General features: G+C 49.0%; 7 protein-coding genes across 7 annotated transcripts; 2 read left to right on the top strand and 5 right to left on the bottom strand.

Annotated features, from left to right (window-relative positions):
• Positions 1-784: 784 nt before the first annotated feature.
• On the bottom strand, positions 785-1867 carry N7496_012375 (putative glycosyl hydrolase; the record flags this gene model as incomplete). The annotated part of the gene is made up of 1 exon (XM_056705288.1): positions 785-1867. The coding sequence occupies one exon, from the start codon at positions 1865-1867 to the stop codon at positions 785-787; it is 1083 nt and encodes a 360-aa protein (XP_056549186.1).
• Positions 1868-2942: 1075 nt separating this feature from the next.
• On the top strand, positions 2943-4056 carry N7496_012374 (putative alpha/beta hydrolase; the record flags this gene model as incomplete). The annotated part of the gene is made up of 5 exons (XM_056705287.1): positions 2943-3094; positions 3156-3195; positions 3254-3378; positions 3433-3628; positions 3685-4056. Coding segments are annotated over 5 exons (885 nt in total), but the record flags the coding sequence as incomplete, so codon positions are not given.
• A 237-nt stretch (positions 4057-4293) lies between these two features.
• Positions 4294-5757, bottom strand: N7496_012373 (fungal specific transcription factor domain-containing protein; the record flags this gene model as incomplete). Its single annotated transcript, XM_056705286.1, has 3 exons — positions 4294-4918; positions 4977-5281; positions 5353-5757. 3 exons carry the CDS (start codon positions 5755-5757, stop codon positions 4294-4296), a joined length of 1335 nt encoding a protein of 444 aa, XP_056549184.1.
• A 1405-nt stretch (positions 5758-7162) lies between these two features.
• N7496_012372 (NADP-dependent oxidoreductase) lies at positions 7163-8170 on the bottom strand (the record flags this gene model as incomplete). The annotated part of the gene is made up of 1 exon (XM_056705285.1): positions 7163-8170. One exon carries the CDS (start codon positions 8168-8170, stop codon positions 7163-7165), a length of 1008 nt encoding a protein of 335 aa, XP_056549183.1.
• A 1444-nt stretch (positions 8171-9614) lies between these two features.
• Positions 9615-11263, top strand: N7496_012371 (putative MFS multidrug transporter; the record flags this gene model as incomplete). The annotated part of the gene is made up of 3 exons (XM_056705284.1): positions 9615-9758; positions 9820-10637; positions 10687-11263. The coding sequence occupies 3 exons, from the start codon at positions 9615-9617 to the stop codon at positions 11261-11263; spliced, it is 1539 nt and encodes a 512-aa protein (XP_056549182.1).
• Positions 11264-11365: 102 nt separating this feature from the next.
• On the bottom strand, positions 11366-12613 carry N7496_012370 (metallophosphoesterase family protein; the record flags this gene model as incomplete). Its single annotated transcript, XM_056705283.1, has 1 exon — positions 11366-12613. One exon carries the CDS (start codon positions 12611-12613, stop codon positions 11366-11368), a length of 1248 nt encoding a protein of 415 aa, XP_056549181.1.
• A 659-nt stretch (positions 12614-13272) lies between these two features.
• Positions 13273-14784, bottom strand: N7496_012369 (histidine phosphatase family protein; the record flags this gene model as incomplete). Its single annotated transcript, XM_056705282.1, has 3 exons — positions 13273-13435; positions 13492-14390; positions 14443-14784. 3 exons carry the CDS (start codon positions 14782-14784, stop codon positions 13273-13275), a joined length of 1404 nt encoding a protein of 467 aa, XP_056549180.1.
• Positions 14785-15195: the final 411 nt, after the last annotated feature.

Raw genomic sequence — 15195 nt, 5'->3', positions numbered from 1 at the left:
CTCCCGAACCCACTAGCGGCCACTAACAAACCCACTTGAGCCACGACTGAATTTTAGGACTATACACAGTGGCTGCAGAGATGTATTGTGGCTATTGCCCAGACACCGTTCAAGCGCCGTCGTACACGCTACGCTCGCAATGGTGGACAAGAAACACGCTAGAAGGCGCACCAGGTAGGATGCGAGTTAAGTGGAGAGTTGAATTAGTCTTAAACTTCCCCAAGGTCCTCTCGCCCCACGTTCGGGGGTTGCCGTTTGCCGAGCATGCAAGATGCTGAATAGTTAGATGACTCCCATGATTCCATGTGGAATTCTTTTTCGGCAGTTGTCACAGCTATCGAGTAAGGCTCTTGCTGCAAGAGGAACGAGACCGGATATTTTATCTTGCAGATGTTGCCGACTCATTCAATGCTACTAGGTGAGCCCCAGATATCCCCACTTGTGGCATTGATATGGTGGAGCTTTGCTTATTGCATCGCAGATGATTGGAGTGACTGTCCCTTCTGTCAGCCTTATCGACCCTGTCAATTCTTCTTTTCGGCGGATTCCATCCGATTGGAATTGCCGAGAAGGATGGCAACACATCTCTACAGGCTTGTCTCGAGTACTGCTTATTGGCGACAACGTATGTCCAGTACAAAATCGCTATCGGTTCCCCTAATTTCAGGAGCTCTTTCTGAAGATAGGTTAATAGTTAGTGAGCGAATGAATAGATGAGTTGATGAAGGTATGCATTTCTATAAACGTATACCTTAGCGAGGCCTCATTTTGCTCCACCTTCTTCTCACACACTGATCTTCTTACGAAGAGCTAGAATACGATCAGTCGCCTCAGAGAAGGAGTCCTTCGGCAACGAGCCATTCTGCAAGGCTGATACCAGCGCGTCAAAGACAGCCTCGCCTTGTGTAACATTCCGAGCCGACGCAAGTATAATATCCATACCAGCCTGGCTAGCCAGGACACCACGTGCCGCATCATCACCAAAGGCTTGAAGAGCCCCAGCCTCGATGGCGTCCGTGATAGTAACACCCTTGAAACCAAGTCTCCCGCGGAGTTCATCCTGAATCCAGGCCTTGCTCAGTCCTGACGGGTACTTGGCGTCTAAAGCTGGGTACAAGGCCCAAGAGTTCATGACCATGTCGACGCCGGCAGGAATAGCCTTTGTGTACGGGATTTCGTCAACTGTGCGAATCTCGTCCAAGGTGAGGTTGATGGTGACGGGCTCCTCGTCCGTGTTCTCGGTTTTCCCAGCTGCTCCAAGACCGGGGAAGTGTTTCGCTGTTGCGATGATACCGGCTTCTTGTTGGGCGCTGATAAATGCCGGTCCGCATGTCGTGACAAGCGCAGATGTATTGCCATAGGAGCGGCCATAATTATCCAAGAAGTCCCCTTCTTCGCGGTACACGCCCAAAATTGGCGCAAGGTTGGTGTTCACTTGGTATTTTTGGAGAGCACTTGCAGCGTCCTTGCCAGATTGCGTCGCAGCGACTCCCGTGTTACTGGACTGGCCAATTTGTTTGGCGCTCTGAACTGGTCCGCCGGGTAGTCGCCGGACTATCCCTCCTTCTTGGTCGGTCATAATCAAAAGAGGACTTCCTGGGTATGTGCTACTCTGCTTGTAGGCATTTTGGAAGTCGCTGATGATTATGCTGAGATTGTCGGCGACATTCTCCCCAAAGAGGATGATACCGCCCACTTTGCCTTGCTTGATCAAATCGAACAGATGAGTCGGTGGGTTGAGGCCTGGATAGGAGAAGACGACATGATGTCCAACCTGCACAGACAGGTCATCCGATTTCTTAGCCCGGCCCGAAGCCACAAGAGACAAGCAGATAGTAAGAAGCTGTGAGGCTGTGGTCCACCGCATGGTGAGGTTCTTCAACATTCAAAGTCAAATTCCAGCATGCGCAGATCACCCAGCTTTGAAGCGACAGTCGCGGTTTATGTACATTTTTGAAACTCGTATTAACTACCGGAGTACGGTTGCCTTTTGCATTATCCGAGGTTTATGCAGGTACATCAACAGGGGGGTGTTACATTGATCGGCGCTCACCAAGCCTATTCTGGGCGAGGGGTCCCTATGAACATACGAGGTTACTCTGCTATTGTTGCCCCGCGTTTCGACTAGACTATATTCATATCTTGAATGATTCAATCTTGCTCTCGGCTATTTATTCGTGGCGGTGATCATCGGCCATGTGTGACGGGGGCCATCCACTAGGCGAGGTAAGACTCACTGCTAATGTTGATGATGCTGAGCAAGACAATATCTGGACCGTAACCGGAATATGGGATGTCTCTTAAGCTTTGCAGAATCTCTTTCAAGGTTAGGATGCATCAATTATGTATCAACACACACCGTAAAGAGTCCGGATAGCGCTATTCACAGGGTTCGTCTTACTGGCCTCATTTTTGTTACTTCCAGTTGTTCATGGGGCTTATGTCTGACTGGCCGGGGATTGAATAGTTTATTTCGCTTCGTTTATGGTTAATGTATCTATCCATAGGTAAGCCCGTACCAGTTACTATCTCCTCAAACATACGTACTTGGGTACTAGTTTCTCGATGCCCCGGCTGGGAGATATATATATTCCCGTCCATTTCCTCTTGCGGAGGAGTATTCATCCAAAAATCCATCCAATGGCCATTGATTAAGTAAAATACCTGACCAAGGAACAAAATCTCTTTCTTCGTAGCGAGAAGACTTTCTCACGACTTTCCCGAATCCACCTTGTTATTAGTCCCGAAAATTGCACACGAGCGATATCTACTGTACGGTTATCGGGGAGTGGATCTAGTCACCGATCGGCATAGAGCAGGAACGCCGACGCCGACACACCCGGCCGTCGATAGGTTGAACTTTTCTATAATTTAACCACGCCCTGACTCCTAATGATAGCGAAACCTCATTCGTCGAAACAAGCTCAATAAAAATAATAACAATGAGCAGTCTCGCAGCTTCTAGGGTGCGATTAGCTTATGAATTGCATCGCGCGACTAAAAGCCACACCTCGACGCGTCTAGCGAACCATGCTCCCATCCTGTTTCTTCATGGCTTCCTTGGATCAAAACGAGAGAATCGGCAAATGAGCAGGTAAGAAAGTTTTACCGAGCATCTAAAACACGCGTTACCTTGCTGACTAGCGGCGATACAGGAATCTTGCCAAAGAATTGTCGCGCGACGTTTACGCTTTGGTATTGAGAACCCAGAGATTCGGGAATTTGAGATGATAGACAATCTAACTGGGGTTAGGATCTACGAAATCATGGCGACTCTGGTCATCATCCGAAGCACGATTATATGGAGATTGCATTGGACGTTGAGTCATTCATTGCTCAACATGGACTCGAGCGACCGACGCTGATTGGCCACTCAATGTAGGTTGACCATGTCGAAGACTGTCGCATTTGAGTGCTAACAAACTTGCCCAGGGGTGCAAAAACGGCTTTAACTCTTGCTCTTAATTCGCCAAAATTAGTATCCAGTGTCGTGGCCGTTGACAATTGTCCTATCAAGTTGCCCGTGGCGACTGATTTTCTGAACTATCTTGAAAGCATGGGAGAGGCCGAGCGAGAACAAGTTCGGACGCATGCCGAAGCTGACGAGATTCTCCGAGAATATGACCTAGTAAGAGCCTCACAGATGATGGGTTGACGACTTTTCGGACTGATAGTAAAATATAGGATCCACCCGTCCGACTCTGGCTATTGAGCAATTTCGTCAAACAGGACGGTTCGCCTTATTTGAGACTGCGCGTTCCTTTGGGTACCTTGAAAAATGCCATGGGACCTCTAGGGGATTTCCCATATGACGTTGGAAATGTGCCAGCCTTCCAAGGCCCAACGCTTTTCCTTCGAGCTCTTCAAAGCAACTTTATCCCTCAAGGTTCATTTCCGCTGATTTCCAAGTTCTTCCCGCAATCGGAGATTGTGGATATGGACTGCGGACATTGGATTGTGCAGGATAAACCCCAGCAGTTTAAAGAAGGTATGTTCAAGATTTTCACCGAAGCATTTTGGAAACCTTGCTTACGTGCGATTTGTTTTATCAGAGGTCGTAAGATTCTTGCAGAAATGTTGAGTCAAATGGTACCCACCTATCATGGATCGTCCCATGGTTTGCGCGTCAGACTATTTGTACATTACTTTCCTTCTCTGTCTTTAGATGGTGTTTCCGGTTATATTAAATGGGCCCTGGAGCGAATTAGACAACTGTCACCTCTAAAGGAGTATGCAACAGGGCGTAGAGAACAGTCCTCGCAACTTTGGCTTCGGCAAATTCTGGCTATTGTATCACATATCAGGGCCAATCAGCCATGCCGACAGATTGTTAGAGTCGGTAATCTGACCACTGAACCATCCACAGAGATCCTCAATAGAGCCCAAGGAAGGTAATGTATCAATACCGGTGCTAATTGCTTCTGCTTCCGTCTCCCAGATTCCCTGCTCTTCGCCACCCGAAGCACCTGGCACTTCACTGGGATTATTCCTCTGACACTCGATCCCTGCCCTAGACTCAATTCCAAGGACGTGGGAAGCAATCGCCTGGATTTCCCTCACATTTCGTGCTGTCCGTGGCCACACTTTTCCCAGTGCCTTGAGACAGCCGATGGTCATTCGGATTTGGTCTCTTGCAATCATCAAGTCTTTCCCACCAAGGCAAGATTTGCAAGCCGAAAGCAGAGCCAAAGTCCCCTTACTAATCATGCAGGTGACAAAGGGGGTGTGGTGGAATCTTTCAGCAGGTAAGGCTATAAGCTGAACCTGTGCCTCCACTGCGCGTAGCACACGCACAGTGTGCACATTGATCAGGTCCGGGGTGGGCATATCAAGGTTTGGATTTCGGCCGCAACTCGAAACTTCTTCAACAGAATAATATTTGAGATCTGACAATGGCCGGTGCAAGACAACGGTGGCTCTAAGGCATGATTAACATCACGATACTCTCGTATGACGAAAGAATCCGGTTGGCTTACACATGAATAAGCATGTGCGCTTGAAACATGAGCTCATCAATTTCTCCTGCCTTATCCATGACTTGCTTGCGATTCTCCGGCAACAGAAGCAACCATCCTTTCAATATGGAGTCGGCAGACTGTATCACGTTCGTTGAACCCTCATTCCCAGCGATCTTTGGGACTGTGGATATTGCCGAGGCTATGCATCGTACAGCACCGATAAGATAGGCAAAGGATGAGAAGGTGATATCATCCGAGGTGAATTCACGACAGTCGAAATCTCGTAGAGTTTTGGGCTCGGGGATCTCCTGTGCCTGGGTAAGCTATGTGAAATGTGTGGATACCGGGAAAGTACTGGATTAATGCGGGCCAAGCAACTTTTAACCATACTTACCCCTAATTCATAGTCCGATTCGTCACAAGGTAATGCCACCGAAGTTCCGATGTTCAAAACTTCAAAGTTCATAGTTCCCAAAGTCCCCGCATAATAGGCATCTACGGTGAATAACATCCACCATGTCCGTCTCCAGCTTTCCTGTACTACCGAATCGTTGCCGCCATGCTTTAGCAAGAATTCATAATCAGACATTCTCAAGTCAATGGCGAGCCGCATTGCAGTTTCCATCTGCCGTTTAGCGTCAATGTTATGTTCGTACCAGAACAAAGGTATAGAATATAAGAGTCGGCACTGGACTAGAATGGGATCTGTTGACGGTGCTTTCAAGAAGGAGGCTTCGGCATGATCTTTCAGCGGAATAGACCATTCTTGCGACCTCATAATATTGCCGACAAAGCGCATGATGGCGATCAGTGGTTTGAAAGTGGGATGTTTACACGGATCTTGAAGAATCCTCGTCAAGGCCATCCGTGGTAAGAGGAAAGGGTGTAAATGGTGGAAGTTCCTGTAGTATGAATCGACTAAGGGGTCATTTTCAATGTTTATAAGCTCGGTGGAGGAGCCCGTGATGAATGTTTCTCCTGCAATGGCGACTCCAGCGAGTGGGCTGTGAGTATGAGGGTTCATTTCGACCATTCGAGGGATAAATCCCTGGAGCTGCTGGCTATCCATCGGCCGAGGAGCACTCATGCTATTGATAGGTGCAGAGCATGCGGCTGTTGTCCACCGTGTGTCCTGCTCTTTCCGAGCCGCACGATCGAGTCGACCTCTTCGTGACCGGGCATACTTGCATTCCTGGCTGCTCTCAGCGCATCGGCTGCAACTTGGTCGTTTGCCGTCGCATTTCCGGTGTCGCGACCGGCAAGGTAAACAGGCTAGTGAGGATCGGGTTGGTCCGCCTATCCGTTGATTCTTCGTGGGATCCATGGGGTCACGCGTTAAGAATATGTCGAAAACGAGTTCGAGGTCATGTGCTTCATAATTTGACGACTGAGTGCCGTGCGCGTGGTGCTGTTGGAGGGGTGGGGTACCTAAGTTAGTTGTGGAAGTCTTATGGGCTGACAAACATCCTCCGATCTAACTTAACTAGTTACATAGTGGAGGTCCACTTGGCAGCGGCAGCATTTGCCTAATTAGTTTGCATTTAGTTACCTTATTAACTATGCACCATCAATCTGCTTTCAATTACTATTTCAAGATTTGACAAAGCTCTAGCATTTACTCTCGCAGTTTTAGAAGACTATTGAAATACTTCAGAAGGTCTCTTTTTTATAAAGTTGGACGGATGATATCATTTACAGTCTAGACTTATCCATAGCCTGCAAGTGGGTCTACGGCAGCCGATAGATGCTATAGGAAAATGCGCTAACCTGTGTTACAATTTTTACCTGACAGAAAGATTAGATAAAGATAGTTGGTTAAACATGGCGGATTTGCTATTGCAGAGAATGATGGCTATAGTTATTCCTCCACTTAACGTGGAACGGCCGGGCGCCTCATTACCTTGCCACTTACGTGAAAGATGCCCGTCAATCCCGGCGCATGAAGTTCAATGATTTGGAATCGACAATCGGCTATGCCCACCTCATCCAGGTACCCTCAAAGTACGGTTAGAATAGAATTCGTCAGGTCAAAAAGAACCATGGATTTATGTGTTTAACGTTAGTTCGTTCGAGATCAATCACTGTGCAAAGAGATGTCACGTTGCAAACCCCTTAAATTAACATCATTCTGTATTTAAAGGAGACCAGACAAATTATTCCTTGCCACATGCTGTGACACCAAGAAGTCCAAGTTAAAACGACTATTAGTTCAGCGATAAGTCAAAAACGATCTTCCCCTTCGAGTGTCCTCCATCCAGCCTTTTGAACGCTTCTTCGAACTGTTCCAGTGGCCATACACTATCCACCATTGGTCGACACTTGCCGTCATCTACTAACTTCGTTATCTGCTCCAATTGCATCCTGTTCGGCTCCATAACGAAAAAGACATCGTGGACCGCTTCGCCCTTGAAATCCTCTGGACGAACCTGCGTTGGCGGCTGGAATATACTCAAAATGACGCCACCGTCTCGGACAGCCCACCAAGCGTCCTCGAGGGACTTCCGGCCGATACAATCGATCACAACATCCACCTTCTTGCCCGGTTGCTCTGCCCAGTCACGCATACTTGTGGTCCGATAGTTCAGAACCTCGTTTGCGCCAAGAGACTTCACAAGGGCCAGATTATCAGGACCACAGGTCCCTACAACATCGGCTCCAAGCAGGGCGGCTAGTTGTGTGACCCACATTCCGACACCGCCAGACGCAGCCGTGACAAGCACTCTTTTTCCACTCCATGCTTCTCGAGCGGCGGACACATCGGTATCTTCCCCCTTGAAAATGCCCGCATGGATGAATAAGATCTGCCATGCAGTCTCAGCTGAAACTGGAACCGCAGCCGCCTCTACCCAGCTCAATGTCTTCGGTTTATGCGCAAGTTCGTCGGTGACGCCAATGGTAAAATCACGCGCATTAGCCGGGCGAATGTAGTTGGTCCGAGCGTACACCTCATCTCCAGGTTGGAAGGGTGAGTCGGTAGGTGCAGAGACGATGATGCCGCTGATATCGGGGCATGGCACCAACTCGCGAGGCTTTGGTGGAGGAAAGTTCTTGGGCCAAAGTAGTTCACCAGCGCACGGGGAGCAAGCATGGACGCGAATCAGGTGTTCTCCTTGGGATAGGTTGGCAACTGGAAGTTGTTTCGTCGTGAGAGAGAGATCCCTCGACTCAGAACTTGGCTGGACGAGAGCACGCATAGTTGTTGGGAGTGGCATTGTGAGTCTTGAATAGCAGGGTCTGTAGAGAGGGATTTTCATGGTTCAAGTAGGGTGGGGATATGGCTTCTTCGAGGTACTTATATATGTTCAGTTTACATTTACGATATGTAGGCTCATCGTAAAGGTCGTACTTTTCTTAGCCGTTTGCGGGTAGGGGGGATGCATGTCGACAACGCCACCTTCCCGCATAGCCTACAATAATCCCGCCTGGAAGTTCCTCCACCCCAGTTCTGAAAGCGCAAAATAACTAGGACCTGGATAATAACATGTTCTCATCAAAACAATGGAATACTCCTCTCTTATACGTGATATAATTGGGCTTCACCGTTAGACATTGACACGGTCTACTCGCGCATAACCCGCGATAACATGCGGATAGGACCCACCATGCGGGTATATGTATTCGGACTAACAATAATTCCGTATCCGATAGGCTATCAACCAAATATGACCAATCATTTGCGAGCTCTTGGAAAATATGATCTCTTGTAAGGTCCTTGAGAGATGAGACTTTCAGAACGATTCTATCTCATTGTCTTCCCAGGCGGGGTAACTATCAAGCATCCCTTCTGATGATTGTGCACCACTTCGATACTACGAGGCATATACCCGAGTAAGTCTCGAATTTGACGCTGTTTTATTTTCAGTCGCTCTCGATATGCTTGAATGTCTGAAAATAGAGCTCAAAGAAACTCTTAGTAGCTCGTCGATGATATGCTCGTAGAAAATTGGCGCCTCTCTCCCGGTTATTTCAATCGGAACAAAGACACAACAAGTGTTAGGTATCCAGGTATATTTCTTGAAAATCTGGCAGCCGCCTATCGTTGATCTAAGGTCACTATGAATCTCTCACGCTAATCTTTTTGTGCCACTAATTCCGATGGACATTATAATGGCTGGAGACAATTTAAGCTAAAAAACTGAAAACTGCGAATGCTAAATAGACAACTACCACGTGCATTTAGCTATTGAAAGAGACCTCCTCGGGGTTTTGTCGCGACCAAACTTTTCCGGACTTTCCGCTTTCCGGAGACCCACAAAATCTGACAAGCCCCACTACTGACAACTTCCATATCGGGAAGTTGTGAGGCGAAAATCTTGGCCACGACTTTAAATCGGCGGCCACCCTGAATTTTGATGGCGGCTTGGCTGCTATTAGGTAAGAATTTTCATCAGAGAGTAGAATAGTAGCCTCCCAGTTCGGAAGATTAGTATTAGCAAGCATGTTCAACCTGTATTCACCTATTTAGGAAGTCATGAGTAGATGGACTTGGTGGCTTAAAAATCAACGTCGTTGCGGTTCATGAACTCTTCGTTGTATAAAGGAGAAATCATTTCGGATTCGAGGAAACATCTCTTCACGCCCATCTTTTGTACATAATTTCGACGCATAATGCAGTCAACACCTACTGATGTTTCTTCAACTTCCAAGTCCCCAAACATGACGACACCCGAAGAACAAACGAGTACTGCCACGACTATGATCGATCTCGAGAAGCTAGGCAGAGAGCGTCCGCAGACCTTCTCCGGGATATGGCCCGAGCTAGCCTTTTGTTTCTCGATTTTCATGTCCCAAATACTTGCAGTAAGTCATGACATGCATGAACAATCCACCGGTTGGTTTATCTAACGGACAACTTCAATAGGAATTCTATATTACCGGATCCAATCTCCTACTTCCAACCCTCGTAAAAGAAATCGGTATCCCCGCCGCCTCAACAATATGGCCCACCACCGCCCTTTCCCTGGCCGTCACCTCGACGCTCCTGATCTTCGGTCGCTTGACTGATATGTACGGCGGCTATGTGGTCTACAACGCCGGTGCCATCTGGCTGACTATCTCATCCATCCTCTGTGGTGTCTCGCAGACTTGGTTGATGTTGATAGTTTGCCGAGCTCTGCAAGGCCTAGCTCTAGGAGCTTTACTTCCATCCGGGATGATGATTCTGGGAAGCACCTACCGACCAGGTCCGCGGAAAAACCAAGTCTTTAGTATCTACGGGGCCTGCGCTGCTTTGGGATTCTTTGCTGGATTCTTTATCTCCGGGATCTGTGGTCAGTATCTGAGTTGGAGATGGTACTTTTTTATCGGGGCTATTCTATCGGCGATCATGGCGACGTCCTCGATTTTCTACGTCCCGCGCGACTACACAGAGAAGCGGAAGCTTGGTATAACGATGGATTGGGTTGGATTCGGCCTGTCTATCTCGGGGGCAACGCTGTTTGTTTTCGCTATTGCGGACAGCTCATATGCCCCGCAGGGCTGGAGGACGCCATATATCCCGGTACTCTTTGCTATCGGTGCTATCTTGCTGGGCGTTATGGCTTACCTCGAAGGCTGGGTTATCAAAAATCCTTTACTTCCGGGTGATATATTCCGAGTCAAGTTCATGACACCCCTGGTGCTGGCACTGCTCTGTTTATACGGAAGCCTGGGAATATTCCTCCTCTATGGAGTTCTATAGTAAGTGTCCTTCTTCGCCGTTGGAAGACAACTTACTAATTATATTCAGTATGTCAAATTTCATGGGTGCTACTCCCCTTCAAATTGTGGCCTGGACTGTACCGATGGCAGTTGGTGGTCTTATCCTATCAATTGCGGGAGGTCTTATCCTGCATAGAGTATCAGGCACGATTCTCATGATTATTTCATGCCTCGGATACGTTGGGTCGGGCCTATTGTTCGCCGTTATCCCCCTCGGCGGAAACTATTGGGCTTACGTCTTCCCGGCGATGGTTTGCGGTACTATCGCAATCGATATCAGCTTCAATCTCGCCAATATCTTTATCACGACTAGCATGCCAAAGGCAAAGCAGGGTCTGGCTGGCGCTCTGATTTACTGTACTATGCATATGGGCATCGCGGTTATGCTTGGATTTGCAGATATTGTCGAAACGCAAATGAAGCACCTAGGTGAGCGAGAGAGCTACAAGGCGGTGTTTTGGTTCCAGACTGGATTGTGTATCCTTGGGCTACTGATTGTGCTCGGATTTGTGAGGATTCGCCACGCTAAAAGCGAGTTGACTGTGGATGAAAAAGAGACCATGGAAGCGGAACATGCGACTACGAGGCATGCTGAAGAAGTTTAAAGTTGCATCAACTACAGCACAGAATAGAGTTCGTTTAAAAATAATATGAATAGAAGTTTTGATTTGTCATGTTCTACTCAAAGCCTTCGCACAAGTAGGGCCTCAAGTAAGTGTATCCGGGGTACTAGGATACGTGTCCTCCCCATAGGTCGAGTTGAGAGAAACAGATCCTACAACATCACCAGACTCAAGTCGAATCCAAGTGTCAATCACCATATCCTTGAGCTTCGACTCGGTAACAAGGACCTGTCGGGATCCCCGAATCCAGCTTCCATATCCACCGTATCCAGTATGCTGTCCGAAGCAAAGATTGATGCCGTTTCCTTTCACCGACATTCCAGGGATGAGGGTATCCCACTTGTAGCACCAGGTATCTCCGTGGTCATGACCTGAGAAAACACCAATAACACCGGGCGTATCAACCAAAGCCTTCATGAATGCCACATCTTGACCACCATACACGCAAGAGCTGTCATTGCTTCCATCCGCGCACCAGCCCTCTCCTTGCTGTGCGAGGACATAGTCGTCATTGATGCCTGGCTCCTTGTGCGCATTTATTCCAAGTTCAGTCTGGATAGCCTGGGATGCATTGGTGGGGATGTGGACAAAAACGAGAGAGGGGATGTTCTTGTGGTACTTCTTGACCAACTCCGCATTGGTCGTTTCAAACCAGTTCACAACACTCTCATCAACCCAGTTTGGCTGCGCGACCTCGTTTCCAGAAGAATCGAGTTCTTGGTAATAGTCACCACCGCGGCTGTCAAAGAACCACAGCAGCATTTCGGGTGCTCCAGAAGCTTTCTCGTTGCTGGATCCGTAGACAGGGAGATAGTAATTGGTGACACCAGCATTGCGGCCAGAGACCATCTGCTTGGTTCGTGAATTGGGCCACCGGTTTTCTCTGGCCAAGATGGCTGAGCGGGAGAGATTGTAGGAACTATCGTGGTTTCCGTAGGTGGAGGCCCAGGTCAAGCCACGGTCAACGAGAGGTGCGACAATCTCGTCAATGTAGACGGTGCTGTTTTCCAGGAAGGCATTTTCGCCGGTGATCAAGTCGCCGTTCAAGACGACGAGATCTGGGGACTCGGCATCGAGGACCTCATTGATTACTTTGACGGAATTGACATCCTGCTCTGGTCCCCAGGAGTCCCATGCATCTTTTGTAAAGTTAGCACTCGGAAATTCATGAAATAGCGTGGGAGACTTACTCTCTCCAAAGTGAAGATCTTCCAAAATAGAGATCTGGAATGTTCCATCCTTAGAAAACTTCAGAGGCGCAAACCGCTTGCCAACCGCACTCTGAAGAGACGGCGCAGCGAAAAGCGCGGCAATGGTCAACGGTTTCCACATGACGAATGCCGAGTAAGCCTAAATCTTTGACTAGTCTCTAGAAAGGGAAGGAGCGATATCTCCTTAAATATCATTGTTTACACTAAATCCTCCTTCCTATCCGGAGTATATCCCGTGTTTACCGGTAAGACCGGAAGTCGCGCCCTACAGTAAATTCGGCAGCAGCCGAGGACTCCGCATCGGATAAAAAGAGCGCGCCTGGCTCTCCACGTGTGAGGAATGTTGACGTTCTATGGGTCAGGGGCTTGCAGGGATGAAATGACAGAGTGGGGTAGAATCGAAGACACGATCGTCCAGATACGACTTTGATTGGACGGGCTAATTTAGCTTCTAGACTAACACACGTTGCCGATATCAAGGTTTACTTGTCGCTTAATTAAATTCATGATCGAGAGGGGAGCTCGTAGTCTTTGCTCGATGAGGATATAGGTAGCTTTCCGAGTAGTCCTACATGGCGTGGGGTACTGTTTTCCTTGGTCTACTAGTATATTGTGGATCTTTCCGAGGAATAGCCGACGAGTATCGAGAAAAAAGATGGAGGTCTACTTCAGCAAATTCACGCGACGAGATCTTGATTTTGATTTTCGGAAATTAAACTAATTTACGTAGGTTCTTTCTAGCGTCGCAAGTCCATTGACCCCTTAGGCCAGTAGTTCCACCTATCCGCAGAGGGACTCGATATCCTCGGGAACGTAAACACTCAGGATAGCGATCAGATCGGAAAGATGAATCCAATCCAAGGTGCCGTGGATAGTCTGCACAGGCTGGCCGCTGTAAAGAACGCGGGCATAGTAGCCAGCGCTACCCTTGCCGTTGGTTTTCCTGCGATGTGTCAGAAGATATTTACTGAAGAAAAGCGTACGAAGTCAGAAACTTACCAAACTTCGAAAGCAACGTTGGAAGCCATAGCCGGCCACCGCAGGGCATTGATACCTAGCGCCCCAAGGATGGGACCAATATCGCCATCGTGAACGAAGATATGGCTGTAGTCAAGAGAAGACTTTCCATCCAGGACGGCCTGCAGGCGAGCGACGATCTCCCCGATGAAAAGACCCTCCACGACTTGAATGTACTTGGTGACGTACGGGTTGGTGCGCCAGTAGTAGTTCCACTCCCAGTCACCGGCACGGAAGACTTCCTCTGCCATCTCCATGGTTACGCAAGCAGACGAGTTGGAGATGCTGCAGGGCAACTCGTAGCCGTTGCACAGGCGGGCCTGGAAGTTGTCGGAGAAGTGGTCGAAGGTGCTTTGCCACGAGCTGGATGTGGCACCGAGCATAGAGCCAAGCTTGGAACGGAGCTCACTGGTCACAGACAGGTGCTCCTTCCACTCGGTGGTGGACTCCAGCTCGCTCAGTGTGGAACTGATGGCGCTGCAGGAATAGCCCTCGTTGACGGTGTCGACCGAGGAGACCATCTGATGCAAAGGCAAGGCACCATCGTAATCGGGCCAAACTCCACGCAGAACGGCACCGGCCGAGCCCTGAGTCAAGGCGGACTCACTGGAGCGGAACCAGACGCGGTCGTTGGGCTTCTTGGGAATAAGGCCCAGCTTCTTGCCATACACGTTCCAGAGGTCCTTACCGTGCTGATATCCATCCTGAACACCGCCAATGGTGATCTGAGGATACTGGCAGGTGCCGTTCACACCCGGAGTGAATGGGTTGGTGGGATCCTGGTACGTCTGAGCGTACATGGGCATGGGCTGAATCCCACTGTCGCTGTTTCCGCCAGCATAGAGATAAGGGCGAACATTGTCGCACTCATAAGCTTGGTTCTAGAAGAATGTTAGTCACAATTGAATGTACTCAGGGAGAAAGCAGACTCACTTCACCGCCAGGGAGAATGTTGTAAGGAGAGCGACGCTGATGACGCTGAAGGTACTCGAGGTAAACAAGCTCTCCCTTCACCGACCCATTCGCGATGGGCCCTGGCGACTTGTACTCCTGCGAGCGCGGGTGCGGCATCGAGCAGTAGTCATAAGTGCCATAAGGGTCACCACCGGTCGGGCCATTGGTGGGAGCCTTGTAGATGCCACCATACGTTCCAATGGAGGAGTTGGAGATGTATGAGGTTTGGTTGAGAGTTGGTGGGTAGAAAGTATCCAGGGGTGACAGGCCGAGGACCGGGCCAGCAGCCCCGAGGACGAAACCAGCAGTAAGACTGCGCATGATGAGTTGGAGAGTTACAAGTGGAAGAGAGAACAACTCAACCTGTGCTGGATAGCCATTTCCTTTCAAGCGCGCGTCGTTGAATTTATCAATCGTGTTGACATCAGAGCTCGGCAGCTTCGGTCGCACTAGAGATCGACTACCAGGGGTATCCACCTCCTCAGTGGCCAGTCGCGCGATCAGCTTCACCACACGTGGGAATAAGCACTATCCGACGCGAAATGAACCCCACGCCTCAACGTTGCAGAGATGTTGTTTGCCGTTCCCGATCTGGTCGTCGGCAAGAATGTGGTGAATCCCAAGTAAGTTCGTGTTCGGAGGTTTGCCGAAGATCGCGCCAGTCGGTAGTTGCCCAAGGGGCGTTTAAAGACGGGGCCTGCATGAGGCCAGTGCAGCCAAGAATTATTATCC

This window comes from Penicillium cataractarum (genome assembly GCF_028827025.1).
Source record: "Penicillium cataractarum strain IBT 29864 chromosome Unknown utg000010l, whole genome shotgun sequence".
NCBI classification, from domain to species: Eukaryota; Fungi; Ascomycota; class Eurotiomycetes; order Eurotiales; family Aspergillaceae; genus Penicillium; species Penicillium cataractarum.
The sequence above is the reverse complement of the archived record's forward strand: the minus strand, read 5'-3'. Positions and strand labels throughout refer to the sequence as shown.